The sequence below is a fragment of the Magallana gigas genome, chromosome 8 (genome assembly GCF_963853765.1).
Source record: "Magallana gigas chromosome 8, xbMagGiga1.1, whole genome shotgun sequence".
Lineage (NCBI taxonomy): Eukaryota > Metazoa > Mollusca > Bivalvia > Ostreida > Ostreidae > Magallana > Magallana gigas.
In genome coordinates, this window is record NC_088860.1 from 2,928,173 (window position 1) to 2,954,902 (window position 26,730).

The 26,730-nt window shown below is 35.2% G+C and overlaps 3 protein-coding genes across 11 annotated transcripts; 2 read left to right on the plus strand and 1 right to left on the minus strand.

The window, feature by feature from the left end:
* Nucleotides 1–390: 390 nt before the first annotated feature.
* LOC105319778 (PWWP domain-containing protein 2A) lies at nt 391–5,584 on the minus strand. 3 transcript variants are annotated; one of them, XM_011417465.4, is made up of 4 exons: nt 5,532–5,584; nt 5,211–5,422; nt 2,974–5,073; nt 391–2,502 (listed from the first exon to the last, which is right to left on the minus strand). In XM_011417465.4, exons 2-3 carry the CDS (start codon nt 5,357–5,359, stop codon nt 2,997–2,999), a joined length of 2,226 nt encoding a protein of 741 aa, XP_011415767.3. In that variant the 5' UTR covers nt 5,360–5,422; nt 5,532–5,584; the 3' UTR covers nt 391–2,502; nt 2,974–2,996. The 3 variants fall into 3 exon arrangements, with proteins under 3 accessions (XP_011415767.3, XP_065924851.1, XP_011415761.3); XM_066068779.1 differs by having other exon boundaries at nt 2,969–5,073; nt 5,211–5,543; XM_011417459.4 differs by having other exon boundaries at nt 5,211–5,542.
* An 8,061-nt stretch (nt 5,585–13,645) lies between these two features.
* Nucleotides 13,646–18,812, plus strand: LOC105319735 (cyclin-J). Of its 3 annotated transcripts, none has more exons than XM_011417399.4 (5): nt 13,646–13,780; nt 15,299–15,586; nt 15,906–16,208; nt 16,710–16,869; nt 17,504–18,812. In XM_011417399.4, exons 2-5 carry the CDS (start codon nt 15,313–15,315, stop codon nt 17,691–17,693), a joined length of 927 nt encoding a protein of 308 aa, XP_011415701.2. In that variant the 5' UTR covers nt 13,646–13,780; nt 15,299–15,312; the 3' UTR covers nt 17,694–18,812. The 3 variants fall into 3 exon arrangements, with proteins under 3 accessions (XP_011415701.2, XP_011415716.2, XP_011415691.2); XM_011417414.4 differs by lacking the exon at nt 13,646–13,780 and adding an exon at nt 14,057–14,208; XM_011417389.4 differs by lacking the exon at nt 13,646–13,780 and adding an exon at nt 14,905–15,203.
* A 1,452-nt stretch (nt 18,813–20,264) lies between these two features.
* Nucleotides 20,265–26,173, plus strand: LOC105319759 (uncharacterized). 5 transcript variants are annotated; one of them, XM_011417437.4, is made up of 7 exons: nt 20,265–20,592; nt 21,382–21,497; nt 22,575–22,777; nt 22,880–23,039; nt 23,512–23,592; nt 24,015–24,140; nt 24,594–26,173. In XM_011417437.4, the coding sequence occupies exons 1-7, from the start codon at nt 20,586–20,588 to the stop codon at nt 25,449–25,451; spliced, it is 1,551 nt and encodes a 516-aa protein (XP_011415739.3). In that variant the 5' UTR covers nt 20,265–20,585; the 3' UTR covers nt 25,452–26,173. The 5 variants fall into 5 exon arrangements, with proteins under 5 accessions (XP_011415739.3, XP_034327778.2, XP_011415747.3 ...); XM_034471887.2 differs by having other exon boundaries at nt 20,265–20,497; nt 21,382–21,611; XM_011417445.4 differs by having other exon boundaries at nt 20,266–20,497.
* Nucleotides 26,174–26,730: the final 557 nt, after the last annotated feature.

The window sequence follows — 26,730 nt, forward strand, 5'->3', positions numbered from 1 at the left end:
AAACCCATGTCCAAATTCACATACTCTAACTAAAATGGGTCAACTCATGGATTTATAAATAATATAAAATTTTCATTAAACACATCAGTAATTAAATTTTCTTTAATTGTCGGCGAAATGAAAATGAAGATCATGTTATGAAATTTGATATTTTTATGAAATTCCTTCACAAACTCAAAATGGAACCATTCCCATAGGGCACGAATTACTCATGAAAATGACTGTAGATCACCGAGTTGACCATAACTTGACAGCTAGGAAAGGTTACTACAGTTATCTCTCTTTGGACAGAGACTCCTCAATCCTTGCCAGTCAACACAGAACCAAACACTGCATTTTGTCACATTCAGAACTGAACTCATCAACAGTGAAATGAAAATAACAAGTAAATTGTAGTAATTCCAGATTTATTTGACTGGTTATCTCAATATCACTCTGTAACCATAGTAACAGTTTAATAAAATTCAAAAATAGACTCTCTCTCTCTTTTTCTCCACTACAAACTGGTCCTTACTCATCAAGCATCTATCTGACTAGTGTTAAAGAAAAATGTCCCAAGTTCGAGGAGAAGTCCTTGGATTGCATTATTCTATGAATTGTGAAACTTGTGAGACAGGATATTTGGCCATTACAAAAAAAACATGGAACAATTATAAAACAAACTGATTCCACTGATACATCATATATAATAACAAGTGAATGACAAAAAAGAGTATAAAAATCAAGGTCACTTAGATGTGAGATATGAGCAAGCCATGAACATCAGGGTCTGTCTTACTAACATTAGAATGTTGTACAAGCTACCATAGTTCAAGAGCATCATTCTGTATATTTATTAAGCAGGAACAAGAGGACATGCCGAGAAAAAGACTTCACAGCATAACATAAAGAGCAAGTCTGATTCACATCTGCAATTGCAAATACATGCGTTTTTCTCAATTCATCATTAATGCTTGGTTCTAATAAATATATGTCTCCAGAAATTCTTTTGCAAAAAAAAAAATAGTTGAACTTAAAATAATAGAACTTAAATGGTTATTACTTTTGGGTCTTTGACCATTTATCCCTAACTAAAAATCAATTAATTGGAACTTGCATGCAAATTAGAATTGTGATACTGTAATCATATTTGACAGCAGATACGCATAATTAGGTAAACCTTGCAGTCTTGTTTTCTTGAATAAAATCCACAAAAACCAAAAAAAATTCAAAAATAGTTCCAACAAGAAAATGTGCTGGGGTTACCGGGTACATCTTTAGATTCACGTTATCTACACCTACACATATAAACCTTTATCAGCACATTCAATATTCTTAAAAATTACCAAACTGGACATCTTGAATATTTTGTTAAAAATATATAAATTAATACATCACGATACATAACAAATTACATGTACAGTTTGGACCAACTTTTACTTGTGATCGACATTTTTTTATTTTTTCCCTCACTTCAAATTTTTCTAGTACATGCAGTAAAAACTTACCATTGGAAAACATGAAAAATTTATCCCCCACACAAAGTAACAGTATAAAAATCTCATAAAAGTACAAAGAAAATGCATTCTTATCAAATTTTCAAAGATTAACAAAAAACATAGAAGGAAAACTTATTACATCAAATCTTGAATTACTAAAGATTACACCTCCACTATGAACATATCAATATGTTGAAATCACAATAACTTTGAGGTCAAAATCCAAGCTGAACTTTCAAATTCATATACTGTGTATATAACTATGTAATGATAATCACCAAATAAAAATTACTTTGCATAAAAATTGATTTTTGGAGATAAACTTGTTTTTATGGTCAAAATGAAATGACAGCTGTATTGATGTGTGAGGGTCTGATTATGGAATGAAACTGTTGCTATCCAATGCAAACTGTGAAAATTAATTCATCACTGATAACAAAAGTACATAACGTGGCTATTGAATCAGAATGACAGAATACTGACTTCATACAGGCGTTTCCTTTCTTGACGACACACATACTGTGACCAATCAACGCACCTCAATGAAAGGATTCTAACAGAATCTCACAATATTGTCAAAATGCACTCAAACCCAATGGACAAAAAAGATATACAAAATGTACAAATATAAAAAAAAATGTTTCGATGATGACTCCATACTGTGTCAATATTGAGGTATATGAGCACTATGTAGAGAATGGGAGAAACTGAATGGCACAATGATCACAAAGAGCAGCATAGTTCATTCCTGGAACTCGCAAAACATTACAAAAAGAAGCTTGATCCATTTCTGGTAACTCGCTTTAAAAATTCACTGCCATTAATACATGTAAAGTTCTAGTTACAGAAAACAAAATCACAGCTCCCTCTTGTGCTCTACAAAAATCCTTGGCTGGACAATAACGTCTGCAGACTTTTGAGTTGTGAGCTACTTTGTGCAGGAATTTGACTGTTTGAACCTTTCCTGTATGTCCAATGGGACCTCTCATTCACAATTTCTTTTTTAGAATGGATAATGCAGTATCTGCAAGAAAGAAAGTCGATGATATAAACTTTAATTTTCATTCAAGTTAATTAGTAGAAAAATTAGTTTCCTCAGTAATATATTACTACATTGACTTTGATTGAACAACCAATGTCTGGACATACGTTTTTTTGAATGTGATTAATTCTTTGATACATTCATTCTCTTTATCCATTATAATCACCTCATGTTGAAACCGAAAGTACCACCAAAATTTAGTTTATTATCTGATAAGATGATAATCTAAGAGTCACTCAGAATGACAACAGCTGGGCATTGCTTAGAATCATCTGTACTTGACTGACTCTAGATAGCAAAATAGAACCTTCAGAACATACTCATTCTCTCTCTCTCTCTCTCTCTCTCTCTCTCTCTCTCTCTCATTAGCCAAATTAATGATAATCAAGACATAACAACAGATTATAAAACAACAAGAATGATATACCAGATATAACATACACAGAACCTTACGTTTTATTTTTTGATGATGACTGCTACAAGTCAAATTCTTTGAAGTCAATATGGTGGGTGTTAGTCACACTCTGTGCTGCAATGGTGGCTTGCTTGATGGCCACTTTGTATGGTCCCCGTTTCTTTCTGTTATAACGTAACTTAAAGTCCTCCAAGAATGGATACAGATCTGAACACTGAATGTGTGACATGGTGGACGAACCGAACCATGACACGTGGGCAAGTTTCCTGATCACGATTCCACCATCCCTCTCACTGACACTGATTGACAACACCCGCCCTGGCCACCATGGAAAGCCCTTAATCTTTCCCCACACTATATCACCCACACGAATAGTCCGGCCGTCAGTGGCCATGCACTTTGGCACATCACGTGTCCTGATTTTCATCATCAGTGATTTGAACACATCATCGTTATTGGTGGGCGGAGCATCTGCGATGTCTTCTTTTTCCTCCTCCTCTTCTTCCTCTTCCACTGCTGGAATTTCCACTGGTTCGTAGTGATGTTGCTGAGAGACAAGCGCTGGTTCATGGACCAACGATATTGGGTGGGGTTGATGATGAACAGGGGACACCGGATCTAGCTGATGTGAGGGAGGAGAAACCATTGGCAAGGGTGAAGACGTACGCTCAGGCGATAAAGGAATGTCTTCATCCTTAAAGTCAAATTCGCGCTCTGACGCAGATGATATCACAGAGTACTTGTCCGTGTCAATTATCACATATTTATCATGATTCTCAGAGCGAGAACTTGTTATGGAGTTACTAAGACTGTTGGTGCTATTTAAGGTCACAAAGTAATCATGATTTGAGTTCAGATAGTAGTCTGTGCTTTTATCACTAACACTATTATAATACACAGGAGATTTCTCTTTAGAGTCCAATGAGTCCACAATATCCCTGTCCATTTCCTGGCTCGCTGAGTCTATATCGGGCATTGACTCCTCACTCACTGTCATCACTAGTTCAGGAACGTTTTCATCATTATCAAAATCTTCATCAGGGGCCTCCTCCTCTGGTGTTTTCTCTTCCTCCTTCCTTGGACTTTTTTCTACTTTTTCTACAGAGTCAATGCTGAGCCTCTCACGACTCCTAAGTTTATACTCTTTCTTTTGCACCTGATCACTACTTTTTATCCGCACATTGCGTTTTGGTGATATCTCCTCTTGGAGATTCTGCTTTAAGGAAATATTTTTATTCACATTTTCTATATTGTTTGTGGTATTTTCTCGTCTTGGTGAGAGTCCTTTATTTTGTCGCCATGTGTAAAGCAATCTTGGTCGTTGAGCGGCATCACTTTGATTCTCTGTTGTACTTTCTAAATTCTCGTCCACACCTTCAGAAGGGGGATTTTGATTTTTGTCTTCGTTTTCACCATGTTTGTGTTTATGTTTGCGTTTGTGTTTTTTGTGATGACTAGTGACATTTTCATTGCTACTTTCACTTTCTTTCTTCGGTTCATCTTCCATGCGTTTTGCACGGTCTTTAGTTTTGCGGAGATTTCTTTTGCTGGTTCTCCTATTTTTGTCTTGCTCAGTTGGACTCTCTTCTTTCACAGATTCCGCTTTCCCTTTAGATTTTACAGCAGTACCGTCTACCTCATCATGAAGTCTAGGCGGTATTTTTAACACTGTTCCCTCTCCGAATGAAATCTTGATAAAAGGACTAGAACGAGTCACAACTGAGTTTTTATTACTGTCTGTTGATTTGGTGTTTTGAGGTTCCTTATTTTGGACGGACCTCCTCCGCAGTCCCTCACGAAGAGATTGCTGAGGTGCTTGGTTCTTTTGGTTGTTCTGTTTCACAATCTGTTGAACAGGCATGATTCCCTTCTCCGTCTCTTGACATACAGACTTGCACTTGCTACAGAGAGTTGACCGAGGACGTAGCCTGATGCTACGTGCTGGTCGGTCTTTGCTTGAACGTAAAATAAAGTTATTGACATGCTCTTCATTTCCACGCAAATAGGTGTGTCTGAAATTTGTAGCTGATATTTCTATGTCTTGATCTGCATTATTGTTGACACCAGAAGCACCGGGGTCGTCTTTTGAACCGTTCCCGTTCGCCGAAAAAGGCACGCAAACACCATGTGGCAAATTTCTGTAAGGAAATGAAACAACATTGCTTTTTATGACATGTTTAGTATGATGTCTTGAATGTGAAATGAAAAGCAGATGGTTAAGAAAAACAGTTTTGTATCAGTATTTGGCTGTGTTTATAACATAATATCTAGCTACCTTTTATTTATATCCAACAAAATGCCCTTGAAAAGTTTAGCACCATATTCTAAGCAAACAACCAAGACGTCTTCAATCGCATCTTCGATTGTTACAGGCAATTTCATGCCTTTTGAAATTGCCCCAGGTCTACTTCTTAGCTCCGCCATTTTTCGGGGTCTCCATTAAGATTTATCGCGCATGCGTGCACACATTTTCACAGCTCAATTTGCCTTTAAAACACCAGAATACAAGTAAATATTGCAATACATGGTTCAAATGTGACTTCATACATCTGAATAACACAATTCTTTTCCGTGAAAATTGGTAATAAATACATACATATGTTTGCCGTGTAAAACCAAGAAAGATAACTCTAATTTATTTCGCATGTGATCCAAATTGTTCAGTGGCGGATTTAATTTTTTTAACCATTGAACTTTTTCGCTTATAAATAAGATCCAGATAATAAAAAATATCGCTGCGAGTCTAATACGCTTCCGTGAGATAATGTATGAAAAAAAATCTATTTGTTTGAACTCTTTTAAAGTTTCTTTTCACAAAAAACGAGAATCTAAGTTTGCTTTAAAAAGTGTTCCAAACTTGTAACATGAAGGACGTTTATTAACTATGAACCGTGTATTGTTTAAAATTGATCCCACTACATCATTTTCACTGTTACATTTTCTTGTATCTATTTACGCTGGGATTTTTGTTGTTGTGGTTTTTTCTTTTATCATACTTCCCAAAAATGTAAATGAACAAAATTGAATAGAAATATGAAAACGTTAATTTCAAATTAAAAATGTTGAGTAGAATGTTATATGTTATGTTGTACAACTTTTATGTACATAAATGATCAAAATTGAATAGAAATATGAAAAACGTTTATTTCAAATTTAAAAAATGGTGAGTAGAATGTTATATATTATGTTGCACAACTTTTATGTACATACATGAACAAAATTGAATAGAAAACTGAAAAACGTTAATTTCAAATTAAAAAATGGTGAGTAGAATGTTATATGTTATGTTGCACAACTTTTATGTACACTTACAGTATGTTATATCTGACACAGTGACCTTTTACTTGATGATTAGAACAGTACGTGACCCCACTGACCTAGCTTGAGTGGTATCAAAAAGTCACTGATTTGTTGGTGTTAAGTTTTTTTACAATAAATTGCGTTGATATTTTTTGATACTTGAAATTAATTAACTATAAAGTAAAAAGATTTTTTAAAAAGGTAGTTAATTGAAATAGTCATGCAATTAAATACAAGTTGTCAATCAAAGAAAAAATACGTTGTACTATAGCTGTAAAGCGTAAGAAAGATTTGAATTTTTTGTCAAAAAATACTCAGTTGTAGTAAACTATTCAAAATAAAGAACAAAGAGCAGTATATATTTCATTGGAGACTTTCTTTAAAAGGGGTAGACTGTAGCAATTTAGACAAATACAAATATATAATTATTTTTATTGATAAAATACAATTACAATAGTTGGCCCAATGCATAATCAGAAGTATTGTTTTTATTTCCATCAGTATGAGAGGAAAAAAGTTCTTATAATTATGCTTTCTGTATGACGTTCATTTATTGATAAATGAGAGAGTTATTTTCAACACTGTTGAAGATTTATAATTTAAACAGAAGTTAGCCTTAAGTATATCCAACATTTTTAAAAATTATTATTTCCATAGTATGAAAACATGTATATAAATATCTTTCGTAAACATAAACTGCTTTCAGATGAATATATCTAGAGCTGAATAGAAAATGAAATTCATCTTATTGCCCCAGTGTTACAATAGTTACAAAGTCTTTCGTGCATTGGAATAGATAAGACCTTAAGTGTCTACCTTTTTCTATGGCAAGATTGTGTGAACTAATTTTAAATTACCAAAAACTGATCTCTCTACTTTCCTTTATCAATTATCAATATAAGAACACCATTCATAACTAGAGCCGAGCTCGTTGCAAAGCAACGAGTAGGTCTTCCGTCGCAACTTCGTGTCGCGAAAGGATTGTCCATCAGTCTCATTAAAATACCTCCTTCTCCTGACACTTGTCAGAGCCTGACAGACCCTGTATTGATAAAACGTCATCTTTACATGACAATTTCTTCTTACGAATTAGAGCTTTAGAAAATTGATTGGAACTCTTCAAATGGAGACAAAAAAAATTAATTCATACCTGTTTTCTATGTAACCTCTAGATTGCGTATTGCACTACTCATTAAACAGATAAAGGCATATCTTTGCTAAGTAGGTGTTTATTTAATTTGTATGCAAATGTGGAGGTCAAGTGGGTATAGTCTGTTATTGATACAGGTCTATCAGAACCTGGCGAGTGTAAGGAGAAGGGAAATGGTTTTTAATTATACTGGATTATCAATATGATAATAGTAAGTTCAAGAAATCGAAAACGAGACTCAATTTCAAAGTATTATTTTCATACCAGGCAAGTTCTTTGTTTAACTTACTTCAAGTTTAGGATAACTTTAAAAAGTACATCATTTATGTACATGTATATAATTAATTTAATTATAATAAAAGTGTGGATGTGGCGGTGGGGGAAATGACCCAAAAACCAATTTTCTAAGCGTTAACTTAAGGGAAATTTTGGTTGAGAGAAAGGGGGCATTGCTCCCACTGGACCATCTAAAAGGTACTGTTAGCAAGCTCACTAATGATATCCCCGCTAAGAAAGAAGTCATTACTCACGTATTTCTCTATTAGAGAATAATGGATGGTTCGTTTTCTTTAATAAGTGAGTCAGACAAGGCAGGGTATATTTACAGGTCACAAGTAATCTTTATGACAAACTCTAGCTTTTACTCATTTCCATTAATACAAGATATGACACATGTTTAATATGACTTTGAACTTGCGCAACTGACCCTGGGTCAAGTTCATGACACATCATCGGTCATCAGGAATCTTTACATGAAATATAAACTCCCAATGTTTCTCCTTAAATGACTTAGGAACAAATCATTACACACTCTCAGGTCATAAGCAATCTTTGTGTGAAGTAAGAAATTCCAAAGTGGACCGGAAACAAATTTTGCACTTTTCCTGCCAGTGACCTTTACTTTGTCCAAATGACCTTGGGTTTAGGTCATGAAGCTTCGTCAGGTAACGAGTATTATTTGTATGAAGTAAGAACACTTCCAATGTTTCTCCATCAGAAAGATATAGACCGGACACGACGTACGGACGGACAAGGTGATTTTTATTTAACCCCCCCCCCTCAATTTTTTTTCGTGGGGTTTAAAAATCTTTTTCGCCCGTTTTGTGCGGCACAAAAAAGACCTATATTTTTCAATTATTTCTATCATATCACATATAAATATACATGTAAATGTATGATTTGTATGCACATTTGAGTTCTTCTCATCATCGTCGGAAAGGATAAGAAACCCTTGGGGTCCAATAATGTCTTTTCATGGGCATTTGTCAATTTGCATCACTAAATGATTTCCAAGCGGTAATAAGCTATCAAAGCTATTGAGATGTTACATGTAGATATTGAATTTCTATAGATTTAAATTTAAGGTTAGGAAAAACAACACTTTTTTATACAGTAAAAAAAAAATCTAAAATAGCTTTATGTACGCGTACACATAAATAAGAAGATGTAGCGAAAGCTATAAAGACTTTATTTCTTCTGTTCTAGACTTTTTCAGAGTTAACAAGCTACAAGTTAACAATCTCCCATTTTGACAAGCTAGATTAAAAATAAAATATTCAGCTGAGTTTTAATCTGCATTACAACCTCATATTACACAACTTCAATGATTTTTTTTATCAATGTGCTTATAACAATAAGTAAAATCCCCAAGAACAAATATCTATCGTAATTAAATGCATACATTTTTGGGAGGCAGAAAAGTCGCTATATTATAGTCTGCAAGTCAATTGAACTACTACAATTATTTCAAAGAAATAAGAAACTGTCGACACTTGCAGTACTCTGATGATTTAATGACGATCGACCGACTTTATTGCTTAATGTAGTCGTATATCATTACTTCTAATCCTGAGAACAAATTTTATTTAATATTTGACTTAAAACTGTTAACTTATAAAACCAGAGACATAAATAACTTTTTAAGTTATTTAAGTCTCTGATAATATATATTTTATTCTGTTCATAACTATAGAAGTTTAGCGTGTTCAACAGGTTAATTTTTTTAGCCACATTCTCAGATTACGATATCGCACCTTTAATGTGAGGTTGATTGACATCGAATATTTAAACACTTATTGTTTAACAATTGACCGCTGCATTGAAAGCATCCTTCCAAATGTTACTCAATTATTTATCAATTGCTGATCTGCAGCCCAGGGGCAATATTCTAGGCTATGTGCGCTGACGCGACACGAGATTTTCGGTCGCACGTGGAGCGGATTCATTTGACTTAGCATAGACTGACCGAATAAACACACGGGTGGGAAGGTGACATACATTGAGGAGAAAAATGTACACATGTTAAGCAGTCGCCAAAAATGGGTCTTCGCCACATTTTGAAAAAAAAAATCCCTTGCACTGTGATCATGAAACCGATAAAATCTAAACAAATCTTGTTTAAAAACTCATGTGAACATTCTAAAAATAATCACTAAATCTCTCAATTCTATCGTGTCAGCCTCTACCGCCAATCGCAACTTCTCGGGCCTTTCTGGCAAGCTCGGAAAAACACTTCAAATGTATTACCTAGGCGTCCATGAGGACCTCCCTTTTTTTTAAACTTGATATAATTACAACACATTTTATGATCTGTTGAGATGTGAGCTATATTTCATTAAAGGTATCAATATACACTAAAATATAACACAGAAACGACATACAAAACTTCTTGCCGATACTTATTTTAATGGGAAGCGACTCCATTTTGTATAATATTCTAACATCCGGTGATGTTAATTCATTCGAGGTGTTTTTCCAAACTTGCCAGAAAGGCCAGAGAAGTTGCAATTGCCTCTACCGCATGTGTTAATTTGATATTTGATTTTTTTTATCCTGCGTTGAACGCTTGGAGACTGTTTCATTTTCTTAATTCGGCTAAATAATGCTTCCAATTTTGAGCGCTCTCTCTCTCTCTCTCTCCTTCTCTCTCATTTTATGTGCAACCTTATGAAGACGTCAACTACTTTCTACGATATCTATAAAACCTCTCAGCAGTATCTAGCGAAAATATTCGTGGGTAAATAAAAAAAATCTTAAATTGAAACACAAGTCAATCTTACATGTACCGGTCAAAATCTCGAATAAACAAATAGTTGGAATCGTACAAAATATCAATAAACATGCACGTGTGATCAAGTACATGCAGAAGAACACGAGCTACCGCGGATAACTTGTCCACTCGCGCGGGATCTCCTTGGCTATGTTCTAGGGGTGATCATTTGAAGGTTTAATCTTTGTGGTTTTTCGTTGTTTATCTATAACATTATTAGTACATGTATATTTTTTAGAACATTTTAGAATTACAAATTCACTATTGATTTATGTCTGATGATGTTTCTGATTTGGAACAATATCGCTTTTATCAATTTTTAGAGGGGCTTCTCAATTCACATTCTAATGTTTCATTCAATAAATTGAAGGTGAACAAAAAGAACATAAAATTGAAACAGTTCTTGTATATATATCTTGTTATTAGATAACCGCTGACCTCTAGGTAGTGCAGCCGCGACCGATTTCCTCGGCCGCGGATGAGGGATCGGATAACTTACGTAAAGTTAAAACACACATAAAAAGCTCAGAACCCAGGAAGATTTACAATGTTTGCAGTATGATGAATAAACTCTAATTAATATAAGTTTTTTTCCCCTTTAATCCCACAGTTGATCTATCTGTCTGATACTGCTTCAGTTCGAGTTTATGATTAAACAGAACGATTTCTTATTCTATCGTTTAATTCAAATTAAGAAGAGTAAGCTTTAATGTCATTGTGTACGATTCTTGTGTTTGCTGCTAAGTAAAATCACATATGACAGACGCGATTCTTGTGTATTAGATAACCGCTGACCGCTAGGTAGTCCAGCCGCGACCTTGGCGATCGAATTTCTCGGCCGCGGGCGAGATGGGTTATGTAATGACGCACACAACTAAGAATTTAGGTCGGTTTGAAATGCTTGCAGTAAAATGACTCAAATCCATTTCATGGAAGTTATTATTTTTTTTTAAATCTAGTTTATGTATCTCACTAGATAAAAAAAAGAACGTTTATATTTTCTCGTTTTTGTTTTTCTTAACGGTTGTCCACTATAGGACCTAAACAGAGGTTACTCCAAAAAAAAAGGCTGTAAGAAAAACATGTACACGTATACTTTTTAGACACTTTTTCAAATGAATCAAAGCATCCCGTATATGCTGGAACACTTTCAGCTGTTAATATATGTACGTTATTCGCACGAAGACGATTCGCTTACTTGCCAAATGAATACAGGTACAAGCTTTTTACACTCATAATACGCATTACCGGTACAAAATAGTTTTGTAACGACATTGATAACACAATAATGAACAACTTTTCTATCGACAGCTATAGCGAAATATTAACCATTTTTGAGTTATAAAGCGAAGACTTTTAAGTGCTCTAGACCCCTAATTTAAGGGGCCAGCCCTTTTTCAATGGTGTCAAGTGAAAGCCCTTGACATTTTGCACATATTTTGTTCTATATGTGTTTAGAGAAAATTTTAAACTAAAGAGCTACATAACAAAAACACAACAAAAAATCAGCATTTTTTGAAACACAAATTCAAATTAATTTTTTGAAACTTTAAAGGAGGAAAATTGTAAAAACAAAACTCGGAGGACAACGTTCAAACTCTCTATTTTGAAGATTTGTGACTTTGTAACACAGGCTGTGAGCGGTTTCAGAGCCTTTGCGTGCACAAGAATGCCTATATTTTGGGGAAAAAGGGGAATAACTCGGTACCGGAAGTGTCGATATCAACGATTTTCCATAGATATTGAGAAATAGTAACTACCAATAAGCTCTGCAAATTTGAACTTTATAGGACAACAAACAAGCAAGATATTTGAGTTTTAAAAAACGTCTAGAAGAAAAAAAAGAATAAAAAGAATTACCAACAGAATCAGTACAAGGTCTTCCGTTGAAAACGGAAGACCTTAATTATCGACAGGCACGTAGCATCAGGGGGGCCAGGGGGGGGGGGGGGCCTGCCCCCCCCCCCTCCCCCCCACTTTTTCTTGAAGCAACAAATATTTTAAAATTTACATATAAAAAATTGAATTATCATGGAGTTGCCCCCCCCCCCACTTTTTTGGAGGATGTAAAAAATTGATATGAAAAGAAGGAAATTGGGATTGAAATTATACAACGATGGCTGTTATAGAACATAGATTTTTTTTTAATTCGTGACCACAAAATACAAGTCCCGGGGGGTAACCGTCTTGGGGCCTAGACATGTTGGGGCCTAAACGTCTGCAATTCGTCCCGGGGTGGCCACGAAATACAAGTCGGTCCCGAGAAATAAAAGTCGTTCCTATACGAAATAAAAGTCATGACCACGAAATTAACAATCTAATTAAAATTAGACCCTTCAGGCTCTCATATTTGATATGCCGCTGTATCAAATACGAGAGCGTGAAGGATCTAATTTTAATTCGATTGCGAAATTAAAGTCGTGGCCACGAATTTTATTTCGTGGCCCCAAGAATTTTAAAAATATATATATCTCAAGCATATGTCCTATAGCAGCCACCGTATATGGCAGCCACCGTAGGTCTGTTATTCTTTGTCTTAAACTTAATAGAAAGAGTTTTATTGAACTTCCTTTCTCCATAATAGATGTACCCTATAAATTGTTATTTTTTTGTCCATGAATTAGTACGACCTGTTGCTATATACATTTTGTGCACCGTGCAGTGTATTTCAGGGGTTATAATAAGATTCCAAAATTTTATGCTTGGAAAATGTATCATTGACCATAAATATATAGTCTATAATTATTATACATTGTAGTTCTGCTCTGCAATGAGCATTAGTAGTTATTAAGTTTTATGTAACTAAACAGTTTCGTTTAAAATCCAGAGTGTTTTTCTCAGGAAAAAGCATGATGGGGATTGATTTTCCTGCTTTTTTATGCGGCAAACTTAATCCTCAATTGCATAATAAAGAGGTTTACCTTTCGCGTACATGAAAAAGGTATGCAAAAAAATTTAAAAATTAAGTTTGTGAGACTTTTCAAATAGAGGGTGGCACCAAAAACGTCCGGTTTTAAGAATTTCATGAATTTAGTTGTGGGTAATGTTTCTTTTTAAAAAGCAGGCGAATATACCCTGAAAATACTATAAAACGATGCCTAAGGACTTGCTCTTGCTCTTGCTCTTGTAAATGCAAAAACATTTAAATGGCTGATTTATTTGTATTCTGCTTTTAGGGAATTTGCATTCTGCTTTTAGGGGAAGCATAATATGAATTGGTGTACTGCAAGTTGCACCCTGAGAGTTATTTCCCTTGCTCTGTTTCTGGATGATATGAACGTTTGAATGAAAGGTTTTTTCGTTATATCGTTTACAGCTTCTTTGTGAAAAAGACCAATGATCTGAGGTAAAGTTTGTGATAACGAAATATTTCAAATTTTTAGATTTTCTTACTAAATTACAATACATTTGATATGAAGTGAATGTATTTGTTTATGTTCCAGATTAATGATAATCAAATCTCTACTGTAACGATATTGTGTGGATTGATTTTGTTTGACCGCAAAAGTCAATGGCTAAAAATCGGAAACCCCCCAATAAACAGGGTGTGTGTAAGGTGCCAAAGCCAGTGATTAGTTAATGGGATCATAAAAATGTCAGACATTCTATCAGTTTGAGACCTTGGGTGTTAACTGGTCATTTATAATTCGAGATATCCGTGATTTAAACCACGTGATAAATGTCGTGTTTTTTTCTCTCTCTCTCTCTCTTTTGATGATGCGTTTCATAGCCCATGGGAGTTGTTATGCTGTATACACGACTATCTACCTAATGGTCAGTTAACCTGAAGGGTATTTTTTCTTTTAATCAGAGACATTACATGTAGTGATAAGGATAAGAAATACTTCATTGATAATGTAACTTTGGCTTTGTGCATGGGTATCACTGTATGGATTATTTGTCCGAGTGAAGCCAAAAACCAATAGGACGTTTTTTCTTTGATTTTGGTAACGTATAATGAAATAAGAATTAAATTTGTAATTAAATATTTTTTTTTCAAAAATAATGTTCTATTATGCATTGTACTGGGGCACTTAAATGTTATATAATATATCAGTAAATATGAAGGGCATAAATGTATTTTAATTCTTGTAATAATGTATGTTGTATTATATTTTTATTTATTTAACTGTTTTTTAAAATCTGACATTTTTATCAATTATTGCTTTAAAATTATGATTTAAAATCATATAAAGATATGAAGAAAAAAATTGCATAATGCATGATAGTGATAAGTTCCTTTCAATAATTTTAACATGAAGTAAAATTCGTTTATCTTTATTGTAAACTTCTTGAAAAACTGTGAAAATTATTAAGAAGATTATGTTCAACTAATGCCTCCAGCCATACGGTGGGGAATCAAACTGGATTTTAATTAATTCTGAATTCAAAGGCTATCAAAGTCGATTACTTAACCACTCCAGGATGTTTTTACAGTGGCACTCTAATTGTGGGCTATCACCTGCACAGTTTTCACAAGCAGAATTTGAGTTAATTAGCAGACAGATTGCTGGTGTTAACACTCTGGACAAGTTACCAGAGATCTGGGGCAACTGGCAGTCCTTGTACAAACACTGATAATTTTAAGCTGCTTACTGCACTAATGTTGAGACTAGGTGACCATTTGTATAAAGGCCTGCCACTGGTGTTGATCTCATCCTGTTTATGTTGATTCTTGACATTGTGTTTTCTATAGGATTTTTCTTTCTTATTGACTTCAAACATCCTTACCAATACAATAGTGGATTTTAATTTCCAAGCTGTGGAAGGTTTGATTTCACCTAGAGCCTTATTTTATCAGTGGTTCTTTGCTATATCACTTAAGGCCTTTTATTTGAATCTCATAGATGTTTGTTATTTCCAGAGTAGAAATGTGAAATGGATATAGAATGGTGGAAAGACAAGATATCGGAGGACATTTATGAAACTCTTCGTACAAAGGAGCAACACCTTCCCCCGTATCATGGACACTCTCCTCAGCAGTGGTTCCGGCGCCACCTGGTGGATTGGCTGGCCATTGTAGTGGAGACATTTTATCTAGGGACCACCTCTCAACATTTAGCTGTCCACCTGCTCGACTTCTTCATGGACAAGCTTGAGGTGGATCAGAATCACCTTTATCTCCTTGCCATGGCCTGTCTGTCCATCTCAGGTATGAATATATATTTGACAATGTATGGAGGTTCCCAAGCTTTCTAACATTGGTATAATGAATTTCTGTTAGCAATTAATTGAAGAAAGAAATGACTGTGGTTTTGGTTTTGATTCATTAGATTTTTTTAAACACATTTTAAAAAAAAAAAAGAAAATGTCTTGAAGGTTTTCATATGTATTCTTATCAGCCATGCATGCATATTGCAAAGCAACTTTTTATAAGATGTATTTTAATTGCAAGAATTGTTAATAAAAAAAATAATTGAATTAATTATATCAATTTCAGTTTGAAATGAGATGTTTTTGATTGTTTACAGTGAAGTACGAGGAGCATTGTGATAAGACGCTGAAGTTGAACAGCCTGAACCACATGTTGCCCTCTCACAGTCTGCTGAGTGTCGGGTACTCGGCCGCAGAACTCACAAACATGGAGATCACAGTCCTCAACTTCTTTGACTGGTCACTCTCCATCCCGACCGTGGCTCAGTTCGTGCCCTACTTTCTGGTGGTGTCTGTGGATAACCACGACCTCATTGATGGTCAACCAATTTTATGCAAGTCCGCGGTAGTCACATGTTTGGAGAAGCACACTAAGTACTTTATGGAGATCTCCCTGCAAGGTTTGTGGACAGCGCTTTTCATATCCTAATGATTCAAATAATATTAGTTTTAATGAACAGATAGGAAACATTCAGACATCTACCGGTAAGAATAAATCCAGTGATTCTCTTATAGTTGAAGATGTTAATCGGGACATGAATTGTCCTATTATTTTAGAGTCTCATACGTCTTTGAGGCAGTGTGCTGATATTTACATGTGGTTAATGCATCGTATATGTGAAATTCTTTGCACGTGACAGTTCATTTAACAATAACTTACTCATTGTGTTTATAGTTTAAATAGATCTTAAATATATTAATTCTTGTGGAAATTGGGGAATCTTGTGTAAAAATGAACATTCCATTATATCTAATTCTTTAACTTTCAAAGTTACTGGTAGGATTAATTTTTGTTTCAATTTTTTAGCACCCCTTCCTCCCCATACTACCCCCAAAAATTATAACCAAAAAATATTAAATGTTTATAATTTATAAAGGTTTCTTTTTTTTTTTTATGACAGACCATGTATTTCGTAATTACACCCCATCTTTGATTGCGGCTAGCTGCATTGCCGCCTCCCGCATCTCGCTTCGCCTGACACCTACCTGGCCCCAACACTTGCAGTTGATGACAGATTACTTCATAGAGGAGCTGCTGCCCTGTGTCAATATCATGCTCAGGTGAGTTTAAGTTGTAATCAGGTGTAGCTTATAGGTCATCATTGGAATTTCCGAAGAAATTTTGAAACTATGACCAGTAGTTACATACCACATCCTTCTTCATCTAGCCCTGTGTGCATGAGATGAGAATCAAGAATTACGGTATTAAAGTATTGACCAGTGTGTGAATAAATCATAGCCTCAGGTTGACCATAGATTTGATTTTGATTATCTTATCACAGTTTACATAAACATGTCGTGTACTGCTGTTGCTGTCACAGCCTTCTTCTTATAGAATTATACCAGTGGTGTATTCGTTTGCTACCTCTAGAACTGGTCCAGGATATCTTCAGTGTCTACTTGCTATTTGGAAAGTAGACAATGGAGATCTCCATACTGCAATCGAGCAGATTAGGATTAATCCTGCAGTTCTCCAATTGACCAAACGAATACAACCCAGGTTTAAATGCGAGTATGCGACATCAAACATAACACATGAATATTCAACTTAACAATAATATACGTGTTCTGATCAGACAACCACAGTAGGAGTAATCTATGCAGATCTGCTTAAAATTGAAGTGAAATTCTGAGTCATTGTACATGTATTAGTTTTCATTGATAATCATTAATTATCTTTTTCTCAATGTTGCAGGTTCCAAAAGAAGGATCTCCAGTTGTCCCAATGTTCCCCTCTACCCGCCCAGTACCCCTCGGTCACCCCTCATCATCAGTACCAGTCCCCGATGTACAACACCCAGTGTTACCCTCCCAACTTTGTGACCCCCCAGCACATGATGGCCCAGGGTGGGAAGCCACAGCTGTTTGGATGTAGAGGATCCTGATACTGACCATTAGACGGAGACACCGACGCTGGGCAATTATGAAGTTCTCAATCTGATGAGCAGTTCCTTTATTTAGATGAAGAAGATATCTGACGGATTTGGATATATGATCTACTGCAGGATTCCTGGAACTACCTCACAAAGCTAGCTTGTCATTGCGGAAACATTTGAGAGCAGTTGTGGTTTTGGAAAGTTCTCTAACTTAATGATAGCGCCATCGAAAGACAAATCAAGCAAATTTCTTAGTGCCATTTGGATTTATGCAGTGCTAGACTGGAGTGATCTTCCTTAACATTTGGTGCAGATACCCTTGTTGATATTCAAAGTACTCTGATAATTATTGTGTGTTTCAGGTTATTATGTATTGATTCTGTATATCAGTATCAAATAGTCTTAGAAGTTAAATTGGTTCTTGTTCATTTTTTCCAATGTTGTTTTAAATGAAAGATGAACATATGTTTACAGAATGTATTTGAATGAGGAGGTAAAGAAGTTTAATTTGAATGTTTGTTGTAATTCAACTACTTGTTCATATTTAATTGCATTTTGAACAAAAAAGTCTGAATTTTTGTATTTGATTCATATCTTTTATTTTATTTTTTTTTATCAGGAGGATGGGGTATCATTTTGGAAAGTTTTCAAATGTTTTGGGATTTTATGCTGATAACAAAAATTACCATTTGTAAAAACATGAATATATCTTACTGTTTCTAGTCATTTCCAATACATGTGTTCAGAGTTTTAATTTTGTTTAAAAAAACAACAAACTTCTCTTCTTTTTAACTATTCAGCAATTTGATGATTAAATGTAACATCAATTTGATAGCCAAAAATTAGCTTTGTTTTTTGCAAAATTGGCTTTGCTTTGTACGAAGCAAAGAAGTTAAGGGGGATAACTCTTGAGAACTTAATTGTACAGGTACCACTTGTTTTTTTTTACCTGAGAGAAAGAGGGAGAAAGAAATTTTAGTCTTTCATACATGTCAGAGTATTTTCTGTATAAAGCCTAGTCTATTTTTTTGTGTTCATTGTAACTTGCTCAATTCAGGGCCAGGTTTTCAATACTTTGTTAAAAGTGCATAATGATTGTTGGAATAAAACAGCCGTTTTTATAGAGTGTTCCATGCTCTTTTTTGCAGATTTCTTGAAGAGTTGCTTTACTCGAGTATCTCATGCATTTCACTTGAAGCTTTTTTATCAGATATACCCTGAGCTTTTTAAATCTCTTTACTGGTTTTAATTCAGTACCAAAATGTCATGAGAACATTTATACCTCTAAGAACAGTACATTATTAAAACAATATCCATGCCAAGCATCTGAAAAGGATACATAAATACATATATGGCTGGACCGGGAATCAAATCCAGGACCCCTACAGTGCTAGTCAGGAGCTCTACCACTGAGCAACACAGGCCGACATCCACAGTCCACATAAAGCCAAAAGCACTACACTTCTATACATTGTATTATATATACAGTATGTATATAATACTTATAGTAAAACTAAGTCATTAACAGCACTACACTTCTATACATTGTATTATATAAACAGTATGTATATAATACTTATATTAACAGCACTACACTTCTATACATTGTATATAATACTTATAGTAAAACTAAGACATTAACAGCAATACACTTCTCTACATTGTATATAATACTTATAGTAAAACTAAGACATTTACAGCACTACACTTCTCTACATTGTATATAATACTTATAGTAAAACTAAGACATTTACAGCAATACACTTCTCTACATTGTATATAATACTTATAGTAAAACTAAGACATTAACAGCAATACACTTCTAAACATTGTATATAATACTTATAGTAAAACTAAGACATTTACAGCACACCACTACATGACCATGTGAGGGATTGGGGGTAAAACTTGAGCAAACTGAGAAGGAAGGGACATACAATTACATCAATTTACCCAGTTTTCTTTCTTTACACTTCAGCTAAAATTAGATTGGAAGAAACTTAAAATTTACTTGACTTTTGAATAAGAAGGAAGTCTTTAGAGAGAAACAGGAATGGGGTTAAACAACTCCAGTCTGTGCGATAGACCCTCATTGATTCCTGGAGGAAATTCAGTTTCATAAAGCAGTTTAAGTCTATAGTATTTCCTCAGCTAATGTGTAGAAGAAGCAAATACAAGTGGACCGTATACCTGGATGAGAATGAGAGAATTTTAAACCCTCCCAATGAGACTCAATAACCTGAAATCAAAAAGAATAAGTGCTGAGATTCAGACAGGGAAAAATGTTTGCTTATTTAATTAAAAAATGAAAATACATAATTGACAGTTTTGTATACAATGTAAATTTAATTAATAAAATATCACTTTCCAGCTCACAATTCAAACTAGTCAAGCCGCCCGGAATCTCTGTGATATATACATTGTCACAGTCTCTATTCTTTTCAATAATTCCTAAATAGCACCCTTTGTTTGTTTACAATGCTAAATCTCTATAATTTTAAACAGGTCAATGAGAACTGAAATTCTACCTGAGCCGGGCTATTCATATTCTACCACATGTGGGTTTTCATGATCAAATGGGTTTTCTTTTAATATCTCCCATTTACACCAGGATTTAAACGACTCTGAAAAGCACGCAGGCTGGAGTTTTTCATCAGAAGTAGGAATGCTTCTCAACGAAACCAGAAATAACATTTTACATAACTTGTCAAGGACTTGTTGAATATCAGTGAAGTGAGCCAGGGTTTTAGGGAGGGACAGGGTGATGAAGATAGATTGAGTCCTTGATGATCCCTTTCTGTACTTCTCCACAGGTAAGGGGTGTTAACGAGACCACAAAACAGGTACAATCTGTGTTAATGCACCTGTCTCTGCAGATTGTTGTCACTACCTGAGTTGCAAATGGCAGGTAAATTCAGAATACGTTACTTTTAATTTCAGCTGAACTACGGTAGGTTTTATTTTGATATAATAATGAAATTGAACTGATGCAAGGTAAATAACCATTTTTATTTTTTTTAAAAATCAAAAATAACATTCAAAAAGTGTATAATTACTTATATAGTAGATACGTATATCAGATTTAAATACAATAGTTCATATTTAAAAGTCTTGAGAAAGTGTACAAAACAAGTGACAGTTCCAAAATATTGTAAAGGATATTTTATCGGTAAGCACTTAATTACTATAAGGACCCATTAAAATTCTGAGGTCCATAAAATCTATGCATTGCATGAGTGACTTTCTTCCAGTTTTGATAAATTAACAGTAAAAATAATATTCTTCATGAGTTTATTGAATTAGCTAAAAAGGAGCAGTGATGGTTGGTTTTTTTCTAAAAACTTGCTAATGAGGAAATATAAATCAAATTTATGTTGTTTCAAATTTTTTTCCATCATAAACTAATGATCATAGTGTTTATCGATCAAAGTTTTTTAATCTATTGGCATCTCAATGAAGGGAATTTTAAATCTAATTATTCCCCAATGGAGAGGTATTTATACCTGAAAATCAAATCAAAACATTATTTTCTTTAATGCCTGAATTCTACCAACGTGTTCCTTTACTGTGACTGTGTATTTCAATTTAGGATTGCTGGTATTTTTATGTATGTTGGATTGCTGTAACAGTATTTTTATGCATCGGATATGTTGGATTGCAGGTATTTTTACATATGTCAAATTGCTGGTATTTTCAGGTATGTCCGGCCTTATGACTCAGAGAGTGGATGAACTATTTGCAGCCCTGCTGCAAAATGCGCCGGTAACAACTACCGTGATTCGAGAGGCGAAGCAAGAGTATGACAGATTACGGGTAAGTTCGTTATGACGGCAAAACATTATCCAGCCAGATCCTAGCCACTCTCCTCTGTCTGTAAAACAGGGATGTTAATTGTGCATTAGGTGAACATGGAAATTAGATTAAAAGGTAAGCAGCATGATTCTCCCTAGGCACGGTGGAAAAGAAATCAATTTTATGAGTTTTTATGGATTAAAAGATTTAAAGTGCTATGGAAAACCAAACATTTTTGTCTTCTGTGGTGGATCTTACGAAAATCAATACACAGAAATGTGGGTATCCAGATAACTGACAATCTTTATTGATTCAGATATCTCTGACAGTCAACACAGAATACCTGTATATAGATCAGACAGATGCAACCAAAAGGGGCACCTGTTATCTTTTTGAGTAAAGCAATCAATGCAAGCAGCAGAAATTAATAAAATCGCATATATGTAATGTATTTCTCCTTTTAACTATGCAAGCCAATTTTGTCTTCCCTGAATTTGGGTTTCTTTTGTAAGAAAAAATATTAAAATTAAAATTTCCAAAATATATTGTGCATATACTGTATGAGGTATATTAAAAATTTCTAAATATATTGCATATACTGTAAAAGGTCAAAACTGCTTTAGAATTTAGAATGACAAAATTTTGATTAACACATTGTTTGTGACAATTTTCCCCTGTAAAAGGCATAAAATGGATCTTTTTATTTAAATACAATAGTACAGTTTGCACAATGATATCCTTGTATGTACAGCTGTGGAATACTGGTAATTTTACCAGGGATTATATTAAATACATTGACATCCTCCCTATTTGGTACAGCTAAGCTGTATAATATACCAGGGAATTTTTTTAATATTGCATGCAAACCAAATTTTATTTGCTGGTGAGAAATTTTTGCGTGGTTTGCATTGTCTTCCCAAATATTTCTCGCCATGAACCATTCCTGATAGATAGGGTTTTATATCAACATGGATGTAGATAATTTGTTTTCACAAACTGGTTATTCCCAATTAATATCGAAATAAAGTTGTCACAAAAAAAATTGGTTTCACAGTACACTTGACATCCTCCCTAGTTTGTGGAATTTTTCTGTAACAGGAAGTGGCCGTTTCGGGTGAGCGGCGCCTTACACCAGCTCAAATGACAAAATGTCCCCATTGTAACAAGGATATTCCCCATGAGAAACAAAACCAGGTCAGGTCTGAAAACGAGGTTACACGACTACGACAGGAACTACAGCTCAAAATCAGCATGTGTCAAGACCTGGAGGAAAAGATACACAGAATGCAAGCCACGCAAAGGTAGGTCTCTCTCCCTCTGTCTGTCTCTGTCTCTCTCTCTCTCTCTCTTCATGGGATAAAGTTCCTACATTGTCTCTAAATGAACCGTGGTTTGTGATTCAGGGGGAGTAACTCCAGTCTGGGAGGGGACCCGGCTCTACAGGTGGCCGAGATGTACTCCAGGCTGTTTGCCGACCAATGGCTGCAGGCGTATGAGTTCATGGACAATAACCTGAACCAGAGGGAGGACAAAGTGCTCGACATTCTCCAGAGAATTCTCAGGGTAACCATACATTTTACACTGGGGCATCTTTTTAAACAGCAACCTATTAATCATAGCTGCTAATATTTACTGGTACTACTAAATATACTACTGTATATCCGGGTTTTTTTTCAAATGTCACAAAATTTGCAAAAATTGAGAAAATGTGTAACATTATTAATTTGCGTCAGTCATTTTTTGCGATTTCCAATGTTTTTTATACAAAATAATACAGGGTATTATATTTGTGTATTGAATAATTGGTGATTTAAAAAAGATTGTGAAAAAAGCAAAAAAAATATATCATAGCAAAAATTACCAGATATACAGTATATTACAAGGTTCTCATTGGTATATATTAACTGCTGTTTCTGCACCTGTGCACATAACAGTACACGTGTATATTACACATGTTATATACAGAGCATGTACTGCATGTGTTAGATTTCAAATAATTATAATTTTAAGTTTATCTTAATTGGTTTTTTAAAAGGCGGCATATGAATTTTGTAAAGACATTTCTGATGCACAAATGAAAAACATGGAGGGAGAAATATACTGTCCTTTATCAACAGTAAGTATACTCAGTAATGAGATATATTTATTTATGAAAGATAATGATCAATAAAATGAAGAAACAGACTTGAATACACTCAATATATAAAAATCATTCATAGTGCAGTTAGATTTAACTTTGTTTTGAAGGTGTCTCTTCAGATTGTGCCAACCATTGTTAAAACATTCAATTCACTTTCCAATTGTAAATCTGGTACATGTACCATGATACATGTATAATTCTTTTTAATGTTATACATTTCTGTTATCATATAAACATTTCCGCTGGATTATAAATTCGTAAGGTACGGTAAACAGACAATTTCATCTCACTACATACATTTTACATGTTGACTATTTTTTTTAATTACTGGTAATAGCTAAGGTATGTTATCTAAAAGTTGAATGAATTATAGAAACTTACTGTTTTGTTTTGTTTAGTGGACAGAGGACAGACGGCTGGAGTTTGCCGTCACACCACGATCTAAAACCTCGTCCACCATCAGCGACCTGGCACGGCAGTATCGAGACATGGCGTCATCAGAGTGTGTGCCCATATTACAGGAGGTGGGTATCCATCACAACTGAAAGCTCAAACTGAATACTCAAATAATCTACAGAATCAAGTCACAGTAGTTCTTAGTGATAAAAACTTGTTTAAACAAAACTGTTCACCATCTTTCATTTGCAACTTCACCTTGTGATTTCCCAAATGATGAACTGCTTAGCAGCAACTTTTTTTCATCATTGAGCTTATTTTAATAATTTTAACATATTACCATACAAGATACATAATTGGTAATAAAGTATCTGGTGTTCATAGCAAGAAATATTTCTGGCAAACCTTGCAAAACTTTCTAGTAAGCAAACAGAATTCACTTTTTTTACCTTATGACCTTTATGAGGGAGGTGAAAGAATTTGCCTTTTTTTACCATTATCATTTTTTATCTTTATACATTTGTAAAGGAGGTGCTTGTTGCAATTTTTGTTAACTTTCATGGTTTTTTTTTCACCTTTAGACCTTTCTGAAGGAGGTGCTCCCTGAGTTCCTGGACCTCAACTACGTGGCTGAGCCTGCAGTGGTCCAGTACACACGCAGATGTGTGGAGGTCACATGGTACATGTGCATGCAGTCCAAACCCATGCACCTTGTTACCAAGGTTATACGGAAATCAACCTTTGACACCAACCTCTTCAGCTACTACACCATCGCAGGAGACAAATTTGACTTTGTGGTGTGGCCTGCAGTTGTTCAAGGTGAAAATGAGAGAATCGTTGCCAAAGGAGTCGCACAAGCGATGGACAATAACCGATCTCACTCCAGCCTGAAGACCTCTATCCAGTCTCAAAGAATGGAGAAGACTCCACCCACGCAGGACAATGCCTCAGCCAGGAAGGGGCCGATCTCTCCCGCAGGGTCCCTCATCAACCAGGGCCTAAAGGGAACCCCCTGGGGGTCACAATATCTGGGCTCCAACAGAGGAACCCCTTCTGTGGACCTCCCCCCAACACCTACTGAAGACCCTCCCCCTTCAAGTTCACAGGGGGTCAAGAAAACAACACCATCAAGAGTTAGTTTGATTGATAAAGACCCCAAAGAGCCTGCGAAATCAAGGCAAGAGAAGGCCAGAACGACCCCCCTCAACCAGGACCCCCAGCCTAGTAAGAGTCGGAGGACATCAGTGGACAAACAAGGAGGATCAACAGAGGGGAACCCAAAGAGTCCCCAGGCTGTACCGGACAGCACCGTCCCCCAGTCTGTCAGGGGACCCACCCACAGGGACACCCGATACAGTCCACCCATGGAGACAGCCTCACTGACCACTGCCTGGAAGGAGTCCCGAGCCCAGCCAGTCAGCCGGCCCAGCAAGGCCTAGAGAAGGCCCAGCAAGGTGTAGCACACTCCTCCAGGATTCCATGGACAAAAAACAATCAAGCTTATGGGGAAGACAAGAGAACAAGAATATGTGCGTGCATTTTTGCTCTTCTTAGCAACTTCTGGACATTGACAAATGTGAATAAACCATATTGTGTATTTGAGCACACTGTGAACAATTGGAGGAGTTCAGAGGGGGTATTCAATGCTCATATTTGATATGGATTAAATTGATTAATGTCAGAATGAATTCAGGGGTTGTGATAATAACTACATGTTGATTTAATTTGATTGATGCAGTAGTTGCTATAAAGGAACTGGAAATGGTTTAATTTACATCCCTTACTTTTGTATTTATGTACTCAATATGTTATAGTTTCAAAACATAAAAATTACATTTATTAATCAAATACAAAGGGCATACTCTGGCCTTAGCTTATTGAAAGTTGTTGTTGAAGTGCAACTTCTAATAACTTCGTGTATTAATAGGATCATTGGCCACAACTTTACATATCCCTGAAACTATGATTTTTACTTATTCCACAAAAATTCATGCCCATGAATATTCATGAAACCAGAGCACCAGTAAATGTGATGTTCAGTTGAATCGCATGCAAGGTACAGCTGCTGTGTTGACCAATCCATTTTATACTATACATTTATGCATTTGTTTCATCAGTATTATATCATGTTATTTTTCATGCATTAAATTTTTTATCATTTTGAAGTTTTTTATATATATATATGACCTGTCCTCGCCATCATCAACATTTTAAAATTACTCACCTCAGTCCTCAACTCAAATCATTAAAAGAACAGTGCATCAATTTGAGGTAAAATCTCAGAATTGAGGCTGAGAATTTATATGAGGAAAGTTGATGACAACGGAGCCTGGTCCCACCATCACCAAAATGTTCAAATCGCTCAAGTTAGTTCTCAACTCAAATCCTTAAAAGAAAAGTGCATAAATTTGAGGACAATACTCAGACTTGAGGCTGAGAAATGACTTGAGGAAAGTTGGTGACGCTGGGGCCTGAATTAGCTCCCTGAGGGGCTCAGAATAGCACGAGTACGGTAACCAGCGTGGATAAAACACAAAAGCATTACCCTAATTCAACACAAGCTTTTATATGTTGAAAATCAGCATCTCATCTTTCATTAAGCCTTAAAATTGAGTAACAAAAGGACCTGAGCATGCAAGTGCTGAGAAATATTAAGTTAGTGAAAAAATCAATACCGGTATATAAGAGTCAAAAGCAGACCCCATTTGCACCAGAAAC

What these genes read in the sequence shown, in the direction of transcription:
- LOC105319735 (XM_011417399.4), top strand. Translation starts at nt 15,313, where the DNA reads ATGGATATAGAATGGTGGAAAGACAAGATATCGGAGGACATTTATGAA. An exon ending in GGCCTGTCTGTCCATCTCAG is followed by an intron (nt 15,587 to 15,905) that starts GTATGAATATAT and finishes GATTGTTTACAG; the next exon opens with TGAAGTACGAGGAGCATTGT. An exon ending in TGTGTCAATATCATGCTCAG is followed by an intron (nt 16,870 to 17,503) that starts GTGAGTTTAAGT and finishes TCAATGTTGCAG; the next exon opens with GTTCCAAAAGAAGGATCTCC.
- LOC105319759 (XM_011417437.4), top strand. An exon ending in TTCTCCAGAGAATTCTCAGG is followed by an intron (nt 23,040 to 23,511) that starts GTAACCATACAT and finishes GTTTTTTAAAAG; the next exon opens with GCGGCATATGAATTTTGTAA. An exon ending in GTGTGCCCATATTACAGGAG is followed by an intron (nt 24,141 to 24,593) that starts GTGGGTATCCAT and finishes TTTCACCTTTAG; the next exon opens with ACCTTTCTGAAGGAGGTGCT.
- LOC105319778 (XM_011417465.4), bottom strand. Translation starts at nt 5,359, where the DNA reads ATGGCGGAGCTAAGAAGTAGACCTGGGGCAATTTCAAAAGGCATGAAA. An exon ending in TTGTTGGATATAAATAAAAG is followed by an intron (nt 5,074 to 5,210) that starts GTAGCTAGATAT and finishes ATTTCCTTACAG; the next exon opens with AAATTTGCCACATGGTGTTT.